Raw genomic sequence first — 16,456 nt, 5'->3', positions numbered from 1 at the left:
CGTTGCTTCCGTCGACCTCCAACAGCGGATACATCAGCCTTGTCGGCCCACTTCTTCTATCTCGCCCGCCGCAATCGCTCTACACTCGCTTCCTCTAGTGGCTCCCTATTATGTGCCTCGCCGGCGGCTGCTGCTCCCCCTGTGTCCTGTGAGAAGCAATGGATCTCTCCCGACAGGAGTATCCAGCCTTGCTGGTATGGCCAACCCCCCCAGTTTCCCGGGCCCCTCCGCTGCCCCCAACTCCAGTCCTGCAAATTGCTCTGGTCTTGTGGTATTTACATATTCTCTTCTTTAGGGCTCTTTACAACCCAGCCAGGCCGCGTCTGTACTCGCTGATCGCATTCGCGTCATCAACAAGGTGAATACGGATATCGCAGATTGGCTGCAGGTAAGTCTCTTGGTGTCGTGTGTCACCAATTGAGATCACGTCGGTCTAACTTCCAATGTTTTAATGATAGGAGCGTCGCCGCGTCGAAGAAGCCTATGCGCAAGGGCTACGGAAGCTCTCACATCGGCCCCAATTGGACAATGCAGCTGCCTTAGGGTAAGGCTGACTACTCCTGCTTGTTTTCTCTTTACCCGGAAACACCAGTTGTATATCACACGAAATACTGAGGCTGATTACGGTTGTTGAATCTCACAGGATTTTCCAAATACCATGGCAGCGCATCGTGAACTCGGTCGAGACCGTAGCTGTCTCGCACGAAACTTTCGCGCAAAAGATCGAGGAGGATGTTGAACGCCCGTTGAGGGAATACAGTACTAAAAACAAGGAGCTCGCGTCGATGCCTGGAGTTCAAAGTGATCTTACAGCTTTGGCAAAGAATTTCGAAAACTCGCAGAAAAAAGTGGAAAAGGCTAAGGAAAAGGGCCCCAAGGGTGCCGACAGATTAGCCAACGCCGTAAGCGCCTCCCACGAGGTAAGCCAGCAATGGGAATCGAGGGCGCCGTTTGTTTTCGAGCAGCTCCAGGCAGCGGATGAGGGTCGACTCAATCACCTTCGAGATGTTTTAACTCAGCTTGAAACGCACGAATCTGATCAGGTTGAGCGCTGTCGACAGGCAGCAGAAAGCTGCTTGAACGTTCTACTCAATGTGGAAACCGCGGACGAAATAAAAACATTTGCTGCAAAAATAAATGGGGGGCGACCAGTTGCGCCAATTGCGCCGCCTCGACAGCAACAAGCATCACCTACTCCGGTAACTTCATCTACTCCTGAGCCGCCTCTTCCACCTCCACCACGCATACAGGACGATGCCGCTAGCAATCGCTCTACGGGTTCGGGTCGCGTCAAACCGCCGCCGCCGCCTGGTAAGTTCCTATGGATCAATTCCCATGTTTTTTGTCCGTGCAAAGCGAACTATACTAACTATACTACCTTAAATAGTTCCTGAACCCCGACATGGCACAGCCTTTGGTGGTCTTAGAAGGCTAGGTACGGTCATGAATCGAAGGAAAAGTGTCGCTCTTCCGTCCAGCGGCGCTTCGGAGAAAAAATACCGCAGTCCATTCTCTTTCAAAAGGGGAGAGAACCGAGACATGCAGATTCCCGAAGACCCTAGACCTGAGCGACCGGACACCGCTGTCACCTCGCAAGGGAGCTACATTGAAGCTACACGTCTTCCAAGCGAGTCCAACGATAGGGAAGGTCGTGACGGTTTATCATCTAGCCCACCACCCCAATCTCCACCTGAAGCTGTAAATGGGTTTGGATCTCAACAGATCTCCGCTCCGGCAGCTGTCACTGGCACGAGCGGAAATGAAGTAGGTTGCTCCCATGCCAGCTTCCAGTGTTTAAACGTCTAATTCCTTGTTATAGCCACGCGTGGACTCTGAGGGTTATTCTCAACGACCGCAGACTATCGATGAGATCACACAGGCTCAGCGAGAAGCATCAGGGTAAGCTCAGCTGAATTATAGATGCCGATTTAAATGGAAGACGGCGTTAATGAATGTACAGACTAGAGGAGCCTGGCTTGAACCTCACAATTAGGGATCAACCAATTCCTGAAGACGAAAACCAAGCTAAGCAAGCAATGGACGACATGGCTAATCAGCTGAGGCTGGTAAGTGTATTCGGAATTCGCTTGCTGTTTCGTCGTTAACCCTTATATAGCAAGCACAACATAGCGGGATAAGGCGAAACGCGGGGACCATACGTGGACGACGTGATGTTCGTAATACTGTCTTCGTCCCAAACACACCACCACAAATGAACACTGTTCCTGGCCTGGGCGCGACTCAGGACGTCTCTGAGCCTACTTCTCCAGCATCTCCAGGAAAGCATGTGGCTTCGCTTAGCAACGCTACAGACGAGCATGCGATGTCAGACACAACTTCGGTACGCTCGTCACACACTTTACACAGCATTTCGGGTCCAGTTGCACATCCCGAACTCCATGATCCTGGGTTGAATGCATCCATAATAGAGACTGTGAACGCTTGGTTCTCGGAAGGCTCTGTGACCAAATCATTTGTTGTAGGCGAACTTGCTCTGGCGTTCAATACTTCTCCGGAAGCCTCATCAGAGAACATCCGAGTGCGTCTCAATAACTTCCAGGTTTTAGAGAAGGTGGCCGCAAACCCGAATTTCATTCGTGAGGTAAAGGACCAGGATCAGTCAGATGACAAGAGGGGGGAGTACGACATTGCGCTTGCCAACATCTCACGCCCGGCCCCGACAGTTGCGTTCAAATACCAAGTCCACATTAACCCAGAAGATACATCGGCCTTCTGTCCGGTCATCTTCAAACCCGCTTGGAACCTGGAAGAATTTCAAGCTAGTGTGATCATCTTCTATTCCCTGAATCCCGCGTTTGCATCCTCTGTGTCGGGAGAATCGATCACGCTAACGAATTTGGTTCTTACCGTCAATTTGGACACCTCTCCACAGGAAGACCGAGAGGTTGCTCACGCTACCAGCGCTGTCATGTATCCTAACACTGGAGCGGTCTTTCGCCGCAAGCAGTCGGCAGTGATTTGGAAAATTCCTGAATTCGAGGTAAACAGTGGGTCCGATGGCAAGCTACTAGTTCGCTTTTCAACAACAAATAGCTGGCCGCAGAAAGGGAAGGTTGAGGCGAAGTTCGAAGTTCGCTCGCCTGATGCCGGATCGCGCCTCGGGATTAGTGCAGCTTCTAGGCCTGGGGGACCCGACCCTTTTGCCGACGAGGACGTTACCCCAGTTTCGTGGAACGATATTTCGACGACGCGGAAGCTGGCTGTCGGCAAGTACGTTTCTTCCTAGGTCATGACATCTAGGTCGAATCTTAGTTCTCTACGCCGATTTTCTTTCGGCGGATCAGACTCTACGGCCGATTGATGAATTGTATCAAGAATACCTCAAAAGCCGCAATGCGGTTATTAGCTGATTTGTTGACCTACTACGTACCGGCACGATGGTTCCATTGGTGATATCGGCTTATGTACAAATATTGCGATTTTCGCAGTACATATAAACACCAATTCTTGTACGAACACTTTAAATGCCCCTGCACTGAGCCCTTCCTCTCGCTTGTTTTCTTTTATGTTCTCGCTGTATCTCCTTCATATATTGTCTATCCTGATACAATGTCCATTCACATTCATCTACGTTCCATAGCATCTCCTTGCTCTGTGTCTGTTGTCCTTGTTGGTTTTGTCTATAATATCTTTTGTGTTTTCCTGGCAGCAGACAGTAAGTTTTGTGTGGATAATGAATGGTCTGTAAATAGCCTGTTGTGGTGCATTTCCCTTGGCATTATTGTCTTGTGCAGTATATCCCTGGGCCCCATTATATCTCGCCCCAATGTTACTTTCCTAAAGTATGCCGTTTAACGAGAACAGTTGTTTCGCGTGTTACTGGTCGTGCTTTTGCGTCCATCTTGAAAGAATTCGAGCATGAAGTACTTCGCATAAAACAGGCTTCATATGCCGGGATATCATTTCGAAAACCAAAGTCGATCATCAGTAGCCTAACCAGTAGAGAATTACATATTGACAAAAGAGAAGTACAAGCATAGTATATAAATTGAGAGAGAACAAGAAGAAATCAAATTCTCGCAGCCCTCGTCGTCTTATCATAGAAATCCAATGTCATCGCAGCGAGGAAACAGGGTATATCCTTCCTCTCCTCGACCCAGAACTTAATTAGATGTTTAATCTCCATTGCGAAAAGACTGTTAGGTCCGCCAGAGATCTTCATTGTGCCGTTTTCTCCGTCGAAAATGATGGAGTTTTCCTCGCCATTGCCCATGCTTCCTGGCCCTCGGGCGTCTGGGTCGGCATTGCTGTCGCCGTGTCTGTAAGCGGAGGAGAGGTGGAACATAGATGTGACACGGACTCGGCCATTCGGAAGAAAGTCGAGTTTGAACCCTAGTAAGGAGGCGACGGCCTCACGGAACTCGGAGGATTTAGCGGTCCAGATTTCTTTAAGGCGGCGCATGCGCTTCTCTTTATCTGCGACTACGCGCTCCATGTCTTGAACCTCAATCTTCATACTTTCAAGGGTGGTGGTGGGGACGAATTTCACGTCCTGGTTACGGCCGTTGAGTTGAGCCATAAGGTCCCGGTTTTCGTTCTTGAGGGTGGTGATAGTTGAGAGTTTGAGGTTCTCGGCCTGGGCAGTAGGGTTATCTCGGAGTTCTAGAATGCGAGTTTGTGATTTTGCTTTAAGAGATCTGAGTTGAGATTTGGTGGCATCAAATTCCTTTCGTAAGAGTGCCATGCCCTGCTCGGATTTGGAAAGAGAATCTTGCAACTTTCTATTCTTTCGAGTCAGAACGGAAAGGCGCTCAGTTTCTGCATCGCTTTCTGCAGGTGAAAGAGGACGTTTCATTCCCCTAGGCTGCGTACTGTCTTGCTGGGGAGTTTCACGTTTTGAAAGCTCTTCGTGGGCGTTGACTAGTTCCTGGCGATATTCATCAATCATCTTCTCGAGATGGGCAATTTGTTCAGCCTTCTGTGCATCAAATTGACCCTGCTCAGCGTTCATTGTTTCTTCCTCGGTGTCAAATGTTTTCAGCTGAGCGCGGAGATATTCCACTTCTTTCTGCGCAAGTGCTCGCTGTCGCTCAAGCCGGGCTTTGACGCGACTGTCCACCATGGAGGCCCCGGTTGCTGTTCCAGCAGCACGAAGCTTTTCCACCTCTTGTTTCAAGTTGGATCGTTCAGTTTCCAGGCTTCTGATTAATTCATCTTTCTCCAGAAATTGTGCTTCAATGTTTCCAAGCTTGTCAATTGCACTAGCTTTCTCAAGCTGCTCCTTCAACAACGCCTTTACAACAGCCTCCGGTGATTCGTATTCCGGGGATTGGTCGTTATCTTGTAACAGGCTAGACCATGACTGCCGCTCGTCTTCGAGTACTTGTTTCTGAATCTGAAGGGTCCCAAGTTCAGCCTCAACACCTTTCATAAGCTGTAGCTGGTTCTCCAATGATTTCTTTTGCTCTTCAACCACTTCAACATTCCGTTGCACCTTTCGTAGGTGCCGCAGCTCTGCGCTTTGCTCTCTGTTTGTAGTTTCCAAATTTCTGATATGGTTGACTTGATCGGAAAGCTCCCTCTTCAGAACAACTAGCGATTCTGCATCACTTCCTTCGGCTTTCAGTCGAATATTCTCCGCTTCTAGATCAGCGATCTCTGACTCGCGCTCACGGAGCCGATCTTGTGCTGTCTGTGACTCGCCCTTTGCAGTTTCAAGGTCTCGATGCAGCTCCTCCAGTGTTTTCTGCAGTGATGACCGAATTGTTTCCAGTTCATTGATTTGGTACTTTGCCTGTCTTTCCTCGTCGAGTGACTGTTGTTGGTTGTCGGCGATTTCCTCCTTCAAAGACTGATTCTGATCCTGAAGACTGCGAACCTTTCGCTCGAGATCGACTTTCGCGTTGAGCCCATCCTCTTGTGCTTCTCTCAACTCCCTAGCGAGGGATTCGGCTTTATGATTTGCGCGATTGGTAGACGATTCAGCGGTCTGAAGAGATATACTATGTTAAAAACGGCAGTCAAGAATTAGCAAGCCATCGAATTAACTCACCTCCGCTTTTCGGAAATCCGCGTCTGCTCTTGATTGTAGTTCTCGGAGCTCTTTCTCGTGATGGAGAACCATCAATTCGCGTTCCTGTTTTGAATTCTCCAGCTCATATTTCAGAGTATTGACCTGGACTCGTAATTCATCTCTCTCTGGATCTATGCAAGCCCAGTCAGCTTGGCCCAATGCGTCATCCGCAATAAAAATGTTAACGTACCAGGTTTCGGGGGACCAGAGGAGCGGAAGGACTGTCGCAAAACGCTGGGGGCCGGTGGAATAGACAAGGGCGACGTGTCTCTAATGGGTGACCCCATCGAGGGGTTTGGGCTTCCCTGCGAATTCATCTGAAGGGAGTTAGCCTCCCAGCCGTAAAGCCGAGTCTTACGGTTGATGTAACATACAGCTGCGAATTGAGAGCCAGCGAGTTGCGCAGCAATCCAGCAACTCTGCTAATCATAGATATTCGCGTAGCATTTGAAAATGAAGAGTAGTTCTGGGCGATTTCGAAGAGCCGATAACGGTTTCAGGCGACAAACGACGAGGCGTCGCATGAGTTGAATGAGCAACTTCATTGTTTGGACAAAGACTCCGGTTTAGTACGCGCTGAGTCATCAAGCCACCGCCCGCAAGAGCTTGCATTTCCAAAACCGGACTAGCGCCAAAATTTTAAAATAATTTCGAATTTTGTCCTCCAGACTCGGAACGGTTCCTTTTCCCAACGTCTACGTCCTCTTGCGCCAACTCCATTCGCACCTCCAGATTTACGATTCGGCATTTCAGGCGCCAAAAATAGTGACAATGGCAAAGGACAGGTCTGAGAAGAAGGAGAAGCTCGAGAAGAAGGAGAAGAGATCGGAGAAGGATGGCGTCCACAAGAGCAAGAAGGACAAGAAGGAAAAGAAGGACAAGACTGCCCTTGCTGATGCAGTATTGAAGGGAATTGAGTCGGAGTCCCCCTCCGCGCCCCCCGCGAACGGCGTCGCTCCCACCGACGATGTTGAAACTCGCCCCATCGGTGCTCTCGTGCCTTTCGCCAAACCATTATTAGAAGAGAAGGCGGCCAAGAAGGCCCTCAAGAGTGTGAAGAAGGGTAAGCTTCCTATTCCCTATATATTGCCTTCAACTGTTTCCTACCTCAAAAAGAGCTTCGGTTGCTACGAATCTATTTCAAATCCCAACCCGACACTGTACCTGCAATGTGCTAAAATTCCAACTATCACAGCCGCCGCCAACAAATGCCTGAAGCGAGGTGTGAAGGAAGTTGTCAAGGCCCTTAGAAAGTCGCCTATTCCAGCACCTAACGAATCCGTCTCTATTCCCAACGGAGTCGTAATCCTCGCCGCAGACATCTCACCAATGGACGTCATCTCGCACATCCCCGTTCTCTGCGAGGACCATGGAATCCCATACATCTTCGTCACATCTCGAGCGGAACTCGGTAACGCTGCTGCGACGAAGCGCCCCACGAGTGTCACAATGGTTGTGCCTAAATCTGCGGCGAAGGGCAAGAAGAAGGACGCTGATGAGGACGATGAGGATTTCAGCAAGGTGTTCGAGGAGCTGGCCAAGCTCGCCCAGAAGGAGCTCACGCAGGTGAACCTATAAATGTCAGCTGGATGCCTGACTTGAAACACCTTTCCTATTTCTTCATTCCGCTTTTCTTAATTATACGGCTTATTTATGCGTCTTGCCAATTTCCACGACTGTACAGTTCCGTTTTGTTTGACAAGACAGCGCATGTCTTTGGGGTCTGGCCTTCGGACGTGTTCATCTGGGTTGATCGTTTATGACTATTGCAAAATCCGGCGTTCTTAATTGGTGTACGAAAAGGCAGGAAGTATTAAAATGACACGGCATGATGCTGATTATGGTTTCCTTTCGTAAACTGACAATCGATTCTGCGGATTGCCCGTTGTTTATGGTTATACACAGTGTAGAAGCCCGGACGGATTGAGCTCCCGTGATCAAACCAAACGATCCAATCTACAGTTGGCAAAGTTTAATAGGTACTACTATTTCTGCGGACGGAGAAGATTCAACCGCTAACGAATCCGAGGCTGTTTTGATTCATATCATTTCATCTAATATACATAGCACGGTTCGTCAAGAACAATTGCTTATTTAGTCATCAAATCAAGCACGCTGGTCGCTACTCAAGGCCTGATACCAAGTCTGATCACCGGTATTCTTCTGAGCCGGCGCAGCAGCACCAGCAACAGTCTCAGCCTCCCGTCGCTGGAATTTCTGCTCGGCCAAGCGGCCTGGGTCTTGATCGGAGCCAATCTCAGAGTTGAAGCTAGCGTTGTACTTCGGGTCGTCGGGGAATTCACTACCCTGACCAGCAGCGGCAGATGAATAGTCCTGCTGCTTCTTCGCAGCAGTCGTGCTTCGAGTCTGATATCCGCTTCCGCTAGCGGGAGCCTGGGACCTCTGGGATTGGGACTCGCTGAGCTTCTCAGAAGCTGGGTACTCGTGTTTGTTGATTCCTAGGTCCTTCTTTGCGGCTGTTGGTCCGCCAACGTACCCGGATCCGTGGGCGCCAGGGTAGTCTCCCTGACCACCGACGGCTTCGGGGTACTTCTGCTGGCCGTAGGGTTCAGCACGCTCTCGGGCGTCGGGTGCTGAGGAGAGTTTTGTGGCTGCGGATGTGTCGGTTGTGTTTGTTGTGGTGTTTTGGCTGGTTGCGCCTAGGGGTGCGGCGCCGCGGTTCTCGTTGAATGCGCCGCCGCTGCTCACGGATTCGGCGGCAAGAGAGTCTTTAAGGACAGGTCCAGAGGGTTCATTGATTTGGCGGTCGGACATGGGGTCGTTGGTGACCTTGACGCCTCTCTGGCCAGAAGGGATAGGGTTTCCTTGAAGATCCATTGTGATAGGGCTGTGTTTTGCGTTTGTTCTCACACAGAGAAAGGTGGAAGGACGAGGTGTAATACAATAATGGCTCGAGAAATTTATTTAGAGTATTGGTATCTGGAAGGTTAGGCCCGCGATGGGAGAGCTATATAGCATTGCTCGCTTGGTCAGTACACCGTTGTGATGTCATTCTGACGGACGGACTAGGGCTATTCATGGTCAACGAACCACAGGTACGTCAATGGTGAACGACCCTGGTAGAGTCTTCGAGACCGCTCCAAGTGCAGTTAGTGACGCATTCTGGCCAGAAAATCGCCCAAGTCCTGTGGGTATTGCTTCACGCTGAATGGCAGGCTTTTGATGCAATGCCGGGGCGATATGAACATATTTGACGTCACATTGCGATACACAACAAACCAAGCCCCGCGCTGCTGAAAGGCTTGTTGGACAGGGGAATGGGTATGAATTATATATTCAAAATAATATACATCGTGTCATTTGTCACTGTGGCTGTATATATTTCAAATCTGCCGTTTTTGGATAACCGCAGCGGACGCAGCGCACACATCAAAGCATACTTACTTGGCGTTTGAATGTAACCAGGAGAGAAATCACTAGTCTCACTGGAATATCATTACAAGTCCTTGGCAATAACTTTAAACGGAACTGATCATGTCTATTACAAAGAACCATCGGTCAGCTACTTGAATCGCCTAGACTCTTAAGAGGGAAGTATGAGAAACACTGCGTGGTTGGTTAGGTTTAGACTAAGCAACGAAAGTACATATCACCGACAAATAAAGAGATAGTTTACGAAGAAAGCGTAATGCAAATAGAGCTTCAAATTAAATCGTTTCACATTGCTATGTTACATGCACCATGTATATGAATTACCGGGCACGAGCATCCTTGGGAAAGTCCCCTCGCCCAACATGGTCTGTTGGCTCTGTTGTTCGGTGCGTCTCTGATCCAACTTCGCGGGCGCTGCTTGATGCTGTGGCAGGGCCTCTCAGGGCAGTGTCCTGGTCGCCAGATGTTGGGCCCTCAACGCCTCCGGAGCCGACGTTGACAGCGCGCTGATCGGCAGAGTTCCAATCACTAGCAGTTGGTGGCTGTTCTGGCAGAGGCAGGTTGGCCTTAGTGTTCTCAACCTTTGACTGTATCACTATTAGCATAAATTTTTTAAGATGACCTGCACTTAGTGATACAGTCAAAGTCATACCTTCACGTTGCTCTCGGACATATTGGCGATAATGAGACGTTCCGCTTGAATATGATGCGGTATGCAAGAAGGATAAGTAATTTGAGTTCGTTTAAGTGGAAGCTGTTATTGTGTTGAAGACAAGGATCGAATGTGAAGTCGTCGACTCAGTCTTATATGGTGAGAATAGGTCTGGCACTCCATGGAGTGAATCACGATGACGTTATATGGTCTAGGGAACCATGTCGCGGTCAAGGCAGTGGTGGAACCCAACATCCAATGTACGTAAATATTTCGAAGGGAGAGGAATATTCCACCGTAAATCACTAGGATTCAATGGCTGCAACCTGGCGCACTCCAGGGCGATATTCCAGAAGCTTGTTGGAATACGTCATGCAGCGTAACTGCGCTGGTAGCTTCGGGATTTTATGATTTACGGAGTATCACCATTTTTGACAGCGGAGGGTTAGATCTCGTGTGAAATTACCAAATCGGCGCTCTGGCCCTAGAATAGTTGTCTAGATCGACAGTCTCTAGCATGGTTTGTTTCTCAAACTCATTGTAGCACAAGTGAAGTATATCGCGCGAATTGGGTTTTGTATATGTGGTGTAAATGTACATCGTTGCTAACAAATCATTGTACCTGGATAGAGATTATGCCACGCAATAATATGGAAGCGGTATGTCTTCTTCGTTCCGATGAAGCTTTCAGACCTCGAAACAGCTACTCAAGTGTAGACGGTTAAGCTTCCGCATCGCATGAAGATATAATTCCACACCGCCTTCAAATCTGAAGCGGCAGAATTTGACTATTCCCCGCTGCACAATTTCTTGTTTGTACCTGACTTAGGCGATTTTCTACTGTTACTTTGACATTTTACTTTCTGCGACGCTTTAAACCGTCCTATAATTTGCCATCATGCCTAGAGATCCACTGGTTGGTCTGGTTGGGAAGGTCTGTTTGTTCCCTATCTTCCAGAAGCCACCCCCGCTAATCGAGCTGAGGGCTATAGCCATCCAGTGGAAAGTCGACAACATTGAATAGCTTGACGGATGCTTCCTCGAAAGTCGGTATGTTTCTATTGTGCTTTGGATTTCGTTACGTCCTTATATTAATTGGATTCCCGTTCAATAGGAAACTTCCCGTGAGTATTACTTGGCGATCGATTCCTCTTCCCTGTGCGGCGCATTTGCGACAGCAGACATTCAGGCCTTTGCATCATGCAGTTCTAATTCTCAAATGATAAGATTCACTACCATCGATCCGCAGCGCGCAATTGGCTATCTTCAAATAGACTGCGCCTGTCAGCGATTCGGCGTCTCAGATAAATGCAAACCCAACTATGGTGGCTGTTTGGAAGGGAAACGCTCCGTTCCGATTGAGCTTCTAGATGTTGCTGGTCTAGTCCCCGGGGCACATCAAGGCCGTGGTTTGGGAAATAAATTCTTGGATGATCTGCGTCAAGCAGACGCCTTGATCCACGTTGTGGATGTTAGTGGAACGACGGATGCAGAAGGTTCGGCTCCACGAATTCAAATGGCTGCGCGAGATCTGTATCCGTCGACTCGGCTTTGCTGACAAGTTGTACTATTTAGGGAAGGGTACACGTGGTTATGATCCGTCACAAGATATCGAATGGCTGAGGTCAGAAATCGTACGGTGGGTGTTGGGGAATTTGATGCAAAAATGGTATGTGTCGTCTTAGCATTACTTGCGTGCAGAACTTAGTACTAATGTGCTTAGGGGCTCTATTAAACGAAGACACGCATCGATAAGTGGGTTTCCAATGTTCTGGTTATATCCAGCTGGCTGACTTCAGAGCAGAGGCAACTGCTGTTGAGACGTTACAAAATCAGTTCTCAGGGTACGGAAGCACGCCACAAACCGTTGCACGGTGCCTGGACCGCATAGCATTGAAAGAACCACTCGAAGAGTGGTCAGACGAAACTGTGGAGAAAGTCGTACAGACCTTCATCGATGAGAAGTTTCCCACGGTATTTGCTCTCAATAAGATAGATCACCCTGATGCGGATAAAGTAGGTTTATTCTTGACCTATTCTCCTTGTTTTGAATCAGTTCTAACAAATAATCAAAAGAATATCAGCAAGATCGCGAAAATGCAAGATCCGCGGAGCATTGTCCTCTGCTCTGCCATATCTGAGGTTTTCCTTCGAAGACTTGCCAAACAAAACTATATCAAATATCTAGAAGGAAGCGAATTTGTGGATACGAGAGAGGACCTTATTGCAGACGGGGATCCAGACGGAGGAGGTCTAAGAGAAATGGACGAGAAGTTGAAAACGTATGGAACTCTGCTCCCTGTACTGAAGGCTCCACTGACGTAAAATCAGCCGCGTGGAAAACCTAAAGGACATGGTCCTCTATCGCTTTGGCTCAACTGGTGTCGTGCAATGTCTTTCACGGGCCGCTGAGATCCTCGGACTTGTACCGGTTTTCCCTGTACGGAATCTGCACACTTTCTCATCTGGAGCTGGTACGGCTGCATTCCGGGATTGTGTCCTGGTTAAGAAGTGGGTATTTCGGATTCTTCAGATTATTTCATCGCTGACCTCTGGATCAGAAATAGTACAGTGGGCGATGTTGCGCGTAAAGTTATGGGTGATGTACCTATAAACTATATAGAAGGCGTTGGAGGCGTCCGGGTATCGGAGGATGAGATCGTAGCAGTCGGGAAACACGATGTAAGTTTTGACTCCTCTGGGTTTGATCTACTGACTAACCCTCGTTTCCCCTCATTATAGGTACTCTCATTTAAGCCTGGACGGTAGATATACGACTAATATGATGGTGATTGATGCGTCGATGCCTACTAGAATTCTAGAGAAACATTATACCAAGGGCCCCTTTTTACGAACACCTCAATTCGATACTATCATTTGAACAGGTGCCAAATAGACTTTTCACCACATATATTCGCTCCTGTACAAGTATACGCGTGATTGAACGATTCGCGACTACAACCATTTCATGTTTGAGCGGGGGGTTGGATCACACGCCCTTCTGTAACAGCGCAGTCAGAGGATCAGTACATCAATAACTGAAAGACATAGCACAAACTTACTCCCGCTCTCTCGTCATTCATCCCAATAACAGGCTCGGGCGCCTTGGGATGGTCCTTCTTGGCCTCCTCCGCATTCTTCCGTCCCCCGGTCTCTGTTGCCGCACCGGACTGACCGCTGCTCTCTGAGCCAAAATTCTGCTCTCTATCCTTCATTGTCCGACTAGCCCCTATCGTTTGCGGGTCTGTCTTGTCGTTTTCCTTCTCCACCCGATGAGTTGTGTGTTTTTCTCCTGAAGAACCTTTCCAGTCTTTCATTATACCGCTGTTGCGGCGGGCCTGCATGGCCGCAGTACGGAGGGCAGACCATGGGCAAACTGATGAGAAGAGAGGCCGCGAGCCATTAACATAGGTATTTGACGCTGAAAAAAGGATGCGAGCGTTGCGAGCTAAAGACATAGTGGTCGATAAACTAGGTAATATTGTTTCGGGGATGGCTGTGAAAGACAAATAAAATGTTCCTTGAGCATGTCAATACTATCATGGCTTTATTTAAACTCCTTTACATCTGTTTTAATGGAAACGTAGTTGGTCAGTTTAATGTGACATCAACATGATGCCTGCCGCCATTGTCCTGTAACGGAAAAGGACGTATAGTTAGGGCTTAGGGCCGAGTTTGTTATCGATAAGGAATCCTGGAGCTCTGGATCCCGAGGCCTAGGTTGCTGGTGGCATCACCACAGCTCAGTTCTCAAATGAGCAATCTTTTATCGCCTTCGCGGATGCAAGGTGTATCAATTCTCAGTGGGGTATATATAACATTATGAAGCGGGAGACATTACCCATAGAAGCTCTAATACCCTTCGCGCGGCTCTATAACATCTCTCTCCGCGGGGTTACTTTCCGGAAGCTCAGAGCGGAAGACGGTACAGACAAGGGCGGTGCGATTGTTGCAACAGAAGACAAGCTTTGTGAGAGCAACGAATCGTCAGATAATGATGTCCTTGTCAAGGTACCGTCTGACATGATTCTTTCGCTCGGGATGGTTCAAGAACGGTCCAAATATGATCAACATCTTCGTGAGGTGCTGGAAGCTGTTGGGGATTTCGGCAAGGTACGTCCACTTTCTTCTTTATATCTACACCTACTGGTCCAGAACCTACGGTCGAAGCTTAGAACTTGCGGTTGATATGTGTAGACAGCTAGAGGTGCGATATTGCTCTTTCTACTGATCCAAATTTCGCATTCATCTCCAGATTTCGCCGGGGAAAAGTATAGAATCAGTGCGTCTAGTGCCTGGACGGAATACGTAAAGTTTCTGCCTTCGTTCCTACCGCTGCCAACATTCTGGACGATGGAGGAACTGGAGCTGTTACGCGGGACGTCCCTGAGGATGGCTTACGAAGCAAAGATCCTCTCCTTGGAGAAAGAATTCGACCACCTTCGCGACAGCACAGAGAACATTGAATGGTGTCGAAACCTCTGGTGGGACAACAATACTGTCACGGCTGAAGATTGGAAATATCTCGACGCAGCATTTCGGTCACGTATGGTAGACCTGCCCGAATATGGACATGCAATGGTTCCGTGCATCGACATGGCCAACCATGCGGCGGAATCTACAGTAAATGCACTTTATGAAAAGGACAATGATGGAAATGCTATACTCCAGCTACGCTCGGAGAAGAATTTGCGCCTGGATGAAGAGGTCACTATCTCGTAAGTTCTCGCTACATCAATCTGAATCGCCTGAAGAACGGTAGCTAATCATGGCGGGGGTGAAGGTATGGCCAGGATAAAGCGGCATCGGAGATGGTTTTCTCATACGGTTTCCTGGACTCGGATAGAGATGATGCGAATCAAATATTCTTAGACTTGGATATTCCCGATGATGATCCGTTAAGAATGGCTAAAATGGCATTTTGCAAGGAGTTGCCGGGATTGCGCATCATTTCGAATGCCCTGGTTTCGGGGGAGGCCGAAACAGATTGGGAGAGTCCAATAGTGTGGTGGGCCTGTGTCAATGAAGAAGACGGGCTTGATTTTGCTGTCTTGCAGAATAATGACGGTTCGAAAGAACTGACGATGACATGGAAGGCTCAGGAGGTGAGAACTCCCGATCATCTTCAGGACCTTTTAGCGGCAGATCCGGCATGGGATATCTTCCAACTTCGTGCAGTCGTACTCGTCCTCGAACGGTTAGAAACCCAGTTCTTCATGCTGCAGACAACCGAGCGGATGGTTTCAGATATCCGACAAAGCGAGGACATGCTATCAATTTTCCGGCCCGATGTGTTCAATACTGTCACCAAATTACGTGAATTAGAAGGGAAGTTACTGGTGTCAGCAATCAATGATTTGGAGAAAAAGGTGTGTACTGCATCTGTCATTTTGCCCTCTGGGTGCTAACCCTTGCTGTCTTTCTAGAGAGATGCCTTGATGACGAGCGAATCGGTTAGCACATATCTTGCTGCTCAACAGCAACCTGCAGAAATTGAAGACGACTTTTCATAGTCTGGTGCGTCACTGCGCCATGGGGCTTCTGATACTCCGTATACATTGTCGCTGAGTTAATGCAAACATAATTATGAATTTATGGACGCATAACAATAGAGTTAGCATTTGTTTCTTCCGCGACCCTAACGGCGTAAATATTCTTGAACATCGGGGTCCCCACGGATCAACTGATGACGTTGTGATCTTCGCATACCAGTTATCCCTAGACTGTGTATCGTTATTATTACAAGCTGAACTCCGATCATAACTCAAGGGTCCATGATTCTGATTAAGCCCGCCTAAAGGCTGGAACGGGTTTGGAACTGTCGGCGAGTCAGCGGCTTCACAGCACGTCGTGCAGCGGAGAAATCCGGGGGAACCAGACTGACGGAATTCAGGGGATTGGATCTTCGAATCTACAGCCCTGCCCGGAAAGCTGACACGGGTAACTCTCGGATTTCCCTCTGCTGTAGCTTGGGGAGTATATGGTGTGGGGAATTCGATAACCATCCGGACCACGAATTTCAAGCCCTTCCCAAGGTTGAAGAGGTGCAATTTTGAGTCGATCGGCAAGATGATCGATCACTTGTCCATGGTTGGTGGAATAGACACCCATGACCCCATCCAGCCGCTCAATCCGGAGCCCAGCACCCCACAGCTGCAGTTTCTCGGCCAAGACTCGGGGATTTCATGGAGGGAGGTTTCCAATTCGGGTATGACGAGAACCGACCGGGCAGTATAGCCGCCAACATCAATACACAGCAGTGACAGACCCTCTTCCATCCCTTGAATATGGCTTGATTTTTGTGGCGCTGTGCCTTGATCTATTGAGATCCAGCCCACTGCCGAATTCCAGTCGGTCTCGATCGGACCACGCAAGCG

The 16,456-nt window shown here is 48.7% G+C and overlaps 8 protein-coding genes across 8 annotated transcripts; 4 read left to right on the top strand and 4 right to left on the bottom strand.

The window, feature by feature from the left end:
* Nucleotides 1–158: 158 nt before the first annotated feature.
* ASPSYDRAFT_86451 (uncharacterized protein) lies at nucleotides 159–3,247 on the top strand (the record flags this gene model as incomplete). The annotated part of the gene is made up of 8 exons (XM_040851662.1): nucleotides 159–194; nucleotides 296–388; nucleotides 459–544; nucleotides 644–1,311; nucleotides 1,388–1,764; nucleotides 1,820–1,899; nucleotides 1,961–2,066; nucleotides 2,117–3,247. 8 exons carry the CDS (start codon nucleotides 159–161, stop codon nucleotides 3,245–3,247), a joined length of 2,577 nt encoding a protein of 858 aa, XP_040706604.1.
* A 783-nt stretch (nucleotides 3,248–4,030) lies between these two features.
* Nucleotides 4,031–6,500, bottom strand: ASPSYDRAFT_76516 (coiled-coil domain-containing protein MAD1; the record flags this gene model as incomplete). Its single annotated transcript, XM_040850861.1, has 4 exons — nucleotides 6,409–6,500; nucleotides 6,225–6,351; nucleotides 6,014–6,165; nucleotides 4,031–5,950 (listed from the first exon to the last, which is right to left on the bottom strand). The coding sequence occupies exons 2-4, from the start codon at nucleotides 6,349–6,351 to the stop codon at nucleotides 4,031–4,033; spliced, it is 2,199 nt and encodes a 732-aa protein (XP_040706603.1). The 5' UTR covers nucleotides 6,409–6,500.
* Nucleotides 6,501–6,775: 275 nt separating this feature from the next.
* ASPSYDRAFT_41493 (uncharacterized protein) lies at nucleotides 6,776–7,864 on the top strand. The gene is made up of 2 exons (XM_040846295.1): nucleotides 6,776–7,097; nucleotides 7,230–7,864. Exons 1-2 carry the CDS (start codon nucleotides 6,806–6,808, stop codon nucleotides 7,610–7,612), a joined length of 675 nt encoding a protein of 224 aa, XP_040706602.1. The 5' UTR covers nucleotides 6,776–6,805; the 3' UTR covers nucleotides 7,613–7,864.
* Nucleotides 7,865–8,034: 170 nt separating this feature from the next.
* Nucleotides 8,035–8,959, bottom strand: ASPSYDRAFT_41492 (uncharacterized protein). Its single transcript, XM_040846294.1, has one exon. The coding sequence runs from the start codon at nucleotides 8,870–8,872 to the stop codon at nucleotides 8,141–8,143; it is 732 nt and encodes a 243-aa protein (XP_040706601.1). The 5' UTR covers nucleotides 8,873–8,959; the 3' UTR covers nucleotides 8,035–8,140.
* A 716-nt stretch (nucleotides 8,960–9,675) lies between these two features.
* Nucleotides 9,676–10,242, bottom strand: ASPSYDRAFT_41490 (uncharacterized protein). Its single transcript, XM_040846293.1, has 2 exons — nucleotides 10,080–10,242; nucleotides 9,676–10,014 (listed from the first exon to the last, which is right to left on the bottom strand). Exons 1-2 carry the CDS (start codon nucleotides 10,098–10,100, stop codon nucleotides 9,748–9,750), a joined length of 288 nt encoding a protein of 95 aa, XP_040706600.1. The 5' UTR covers nucleotides 10,101–10,242; the 3' UTR covers nucleotides 9,676–9,747.
* Nucleotides 10,243–10,977: 735 nt separating this feature from the next.
* Nucleotides 10,978–12,848, top strand: ASPSYDRAFT_86446 (Ygr210 GTPase family protein; the record flags this gene model as incomplete). Its single annotated transcript, XM_040851661.1, has 11 exons — nucleotides 10,978–11,013; nucleotides 11,072–11,129; nucleotides 11,194–11,203; nucleotides 11,307–11,575; nucleotides 11,655–11,748; nucleotides 11,803–11,834; nucleotides 11,884–12,095; nucleotides 12,156–12,361; nucleotides 12,411–12,590; nucleotides 12,641–12,761; nucleotides 12,822–12,848. 11 exons carry the CDS (start codon nucleotides 10,978–10,980, stop codon nucleotides 12,846–12,848), a joined length of 1,245 nt encoding a protein of 414 aa, XP_040706599.1.
* Nucleotides 12,849–12,998: 150 nt separating this feature from the next.
* On the bottom strand, nucleotides 12,999–13,671 carry ASPSYDRAFT_41485 (uncharacterized protein). Its single transcript, XM_040846292.1, has 2 exons — nucleotides 13,142–13,671; nucleotides 12,999–13,080 (listed from the first exon to the last, which is right to left on the bottom strand). The coding sequence occupies exons 1-2, from the start codon at nucleotides 13,535–13,537 to the stop codon at nucleotides 13,069–13,071; spliced, it is 408 nt and encodes a 135-aa protein (XP_040706598.1). The 5' UTR covers nucleotides 13,538–13,671; the 3' UTR covers nucleotides 12,999–13,068.
* Nucleotides 13,672–13,815: 144 nt separating this feature from the next.
* Nucleotides 13,816–16,002, top strand: ASPSYDRAFT_41484 (SET domain-containing protein). The gene is made up of 5 exons (XM_040846291.1): nucleotides 13,816–14,192; nucleotides 14,277–14,797; nucleotides 14,863–15,448; nucleotides 15,506–15,897; nucleotides 15,964–16,002. Exons 1-4 carry the CDS (start codon nucleotides 13,902–13,904, stop codon nucleotides 15,590–15,592), a joined length of 1,485 nt encoding a protein of 494 aa, XP_040706597.1. The 5' UTR covers nucleotides 13,816–13,901; the 3' UTR covers nucleotides 15,593–15,897; nucleotides 15,964–16,002.
* Nucleotides 16,003–16,456: the final 454 nt, after the last annotated feature.

Source organism: Aspergillus sydowii, assembly GCF_001890705.1.
Source record: "Aspergillus sydowii CBS 593.65 unplaced genomic scaffold ASPSYscaffold_2, whole genome shotgun sequence".
NCBI lineage: Eukaryota > Fungi > Ascomycota > Eurotiomycetes > Eurotiales > Aspergillaceae > Aspergillus > Aspergillus sydowii.
Note: the sequence above shows the minus strand (reverse complement) of the source record. Positions and strands in the feature narration are given on the sequence as shown.

Excerpts from the sequence above, each read along its gene's own strand:
- ASPSYDRAFT_41493 (XM_040846295.1), top strand. The coding sequence starts at position 6,806 with ATGGCAAAGGACAGGTCTGAGAAGAAGGAGAAGCTCGAGAAGAAGGAG. Across the intron at positions 7,098-7,229 it reads CCTCAAGAGTGTGAAGAAGG|CCGCCGCCAACAAATGCCTG; the intron begins GTAAGCTTCCTA and ends CAACTATCACAG.
- ASPSYDRAFT_41492 (XM_040846294.1), bottom strand. The coding sequence starts at position 8,872 with ATGGATCTTCAAGGAAACCCTATCCCTTCTGGCCAGAGAGGCGTCAAG.
- ASPSYDRAFT_41490 (XM_040846293.1), bottom strand. The coding sequence starts at position 10,100 with ATGTCCGAGAGCAACGTGAAG. Across the intron at positions 10,015-10,079 it reads TGTCCGAGAGCAACGTGAAG|TCAAAGGTTGAGAACACTAA; the intron begins GTATGACTTTGA and ends ATAGTGATACAG.
- ASPSYDRAFT_41485 (XM_040846292.1), bottom strand. The coding sequence starts at position 13,537 with ATGTCTTTAGCTCGCAACGCTCGCATCCTTTTTTCAGCGTCAAATACC.
- ASPSYDRAFT_41484 (XM_040846291.1), top strand. The coding sequence starts at position 13,902 with ATGAAGCGGGAGACATTACCCATAGAAGCTCTAATACCCTTCGCGCGG. Across the intron at positions 14,193-14,276 it reads CTGTTGGGGATTTCGGCAAG|ACAGCTAGAGGTGCGATATT; the intron begins GTACGTCCACTT and ends TGATATGTGTAG. Across the intron at positions 14,798-14,862 it reads GATGAAGAGGTCACTATCTC|GTATGGCCAGGATAAAGCGG; the intron begins GTAAGTTCTCGC and ends GCGGGGGTGAAG.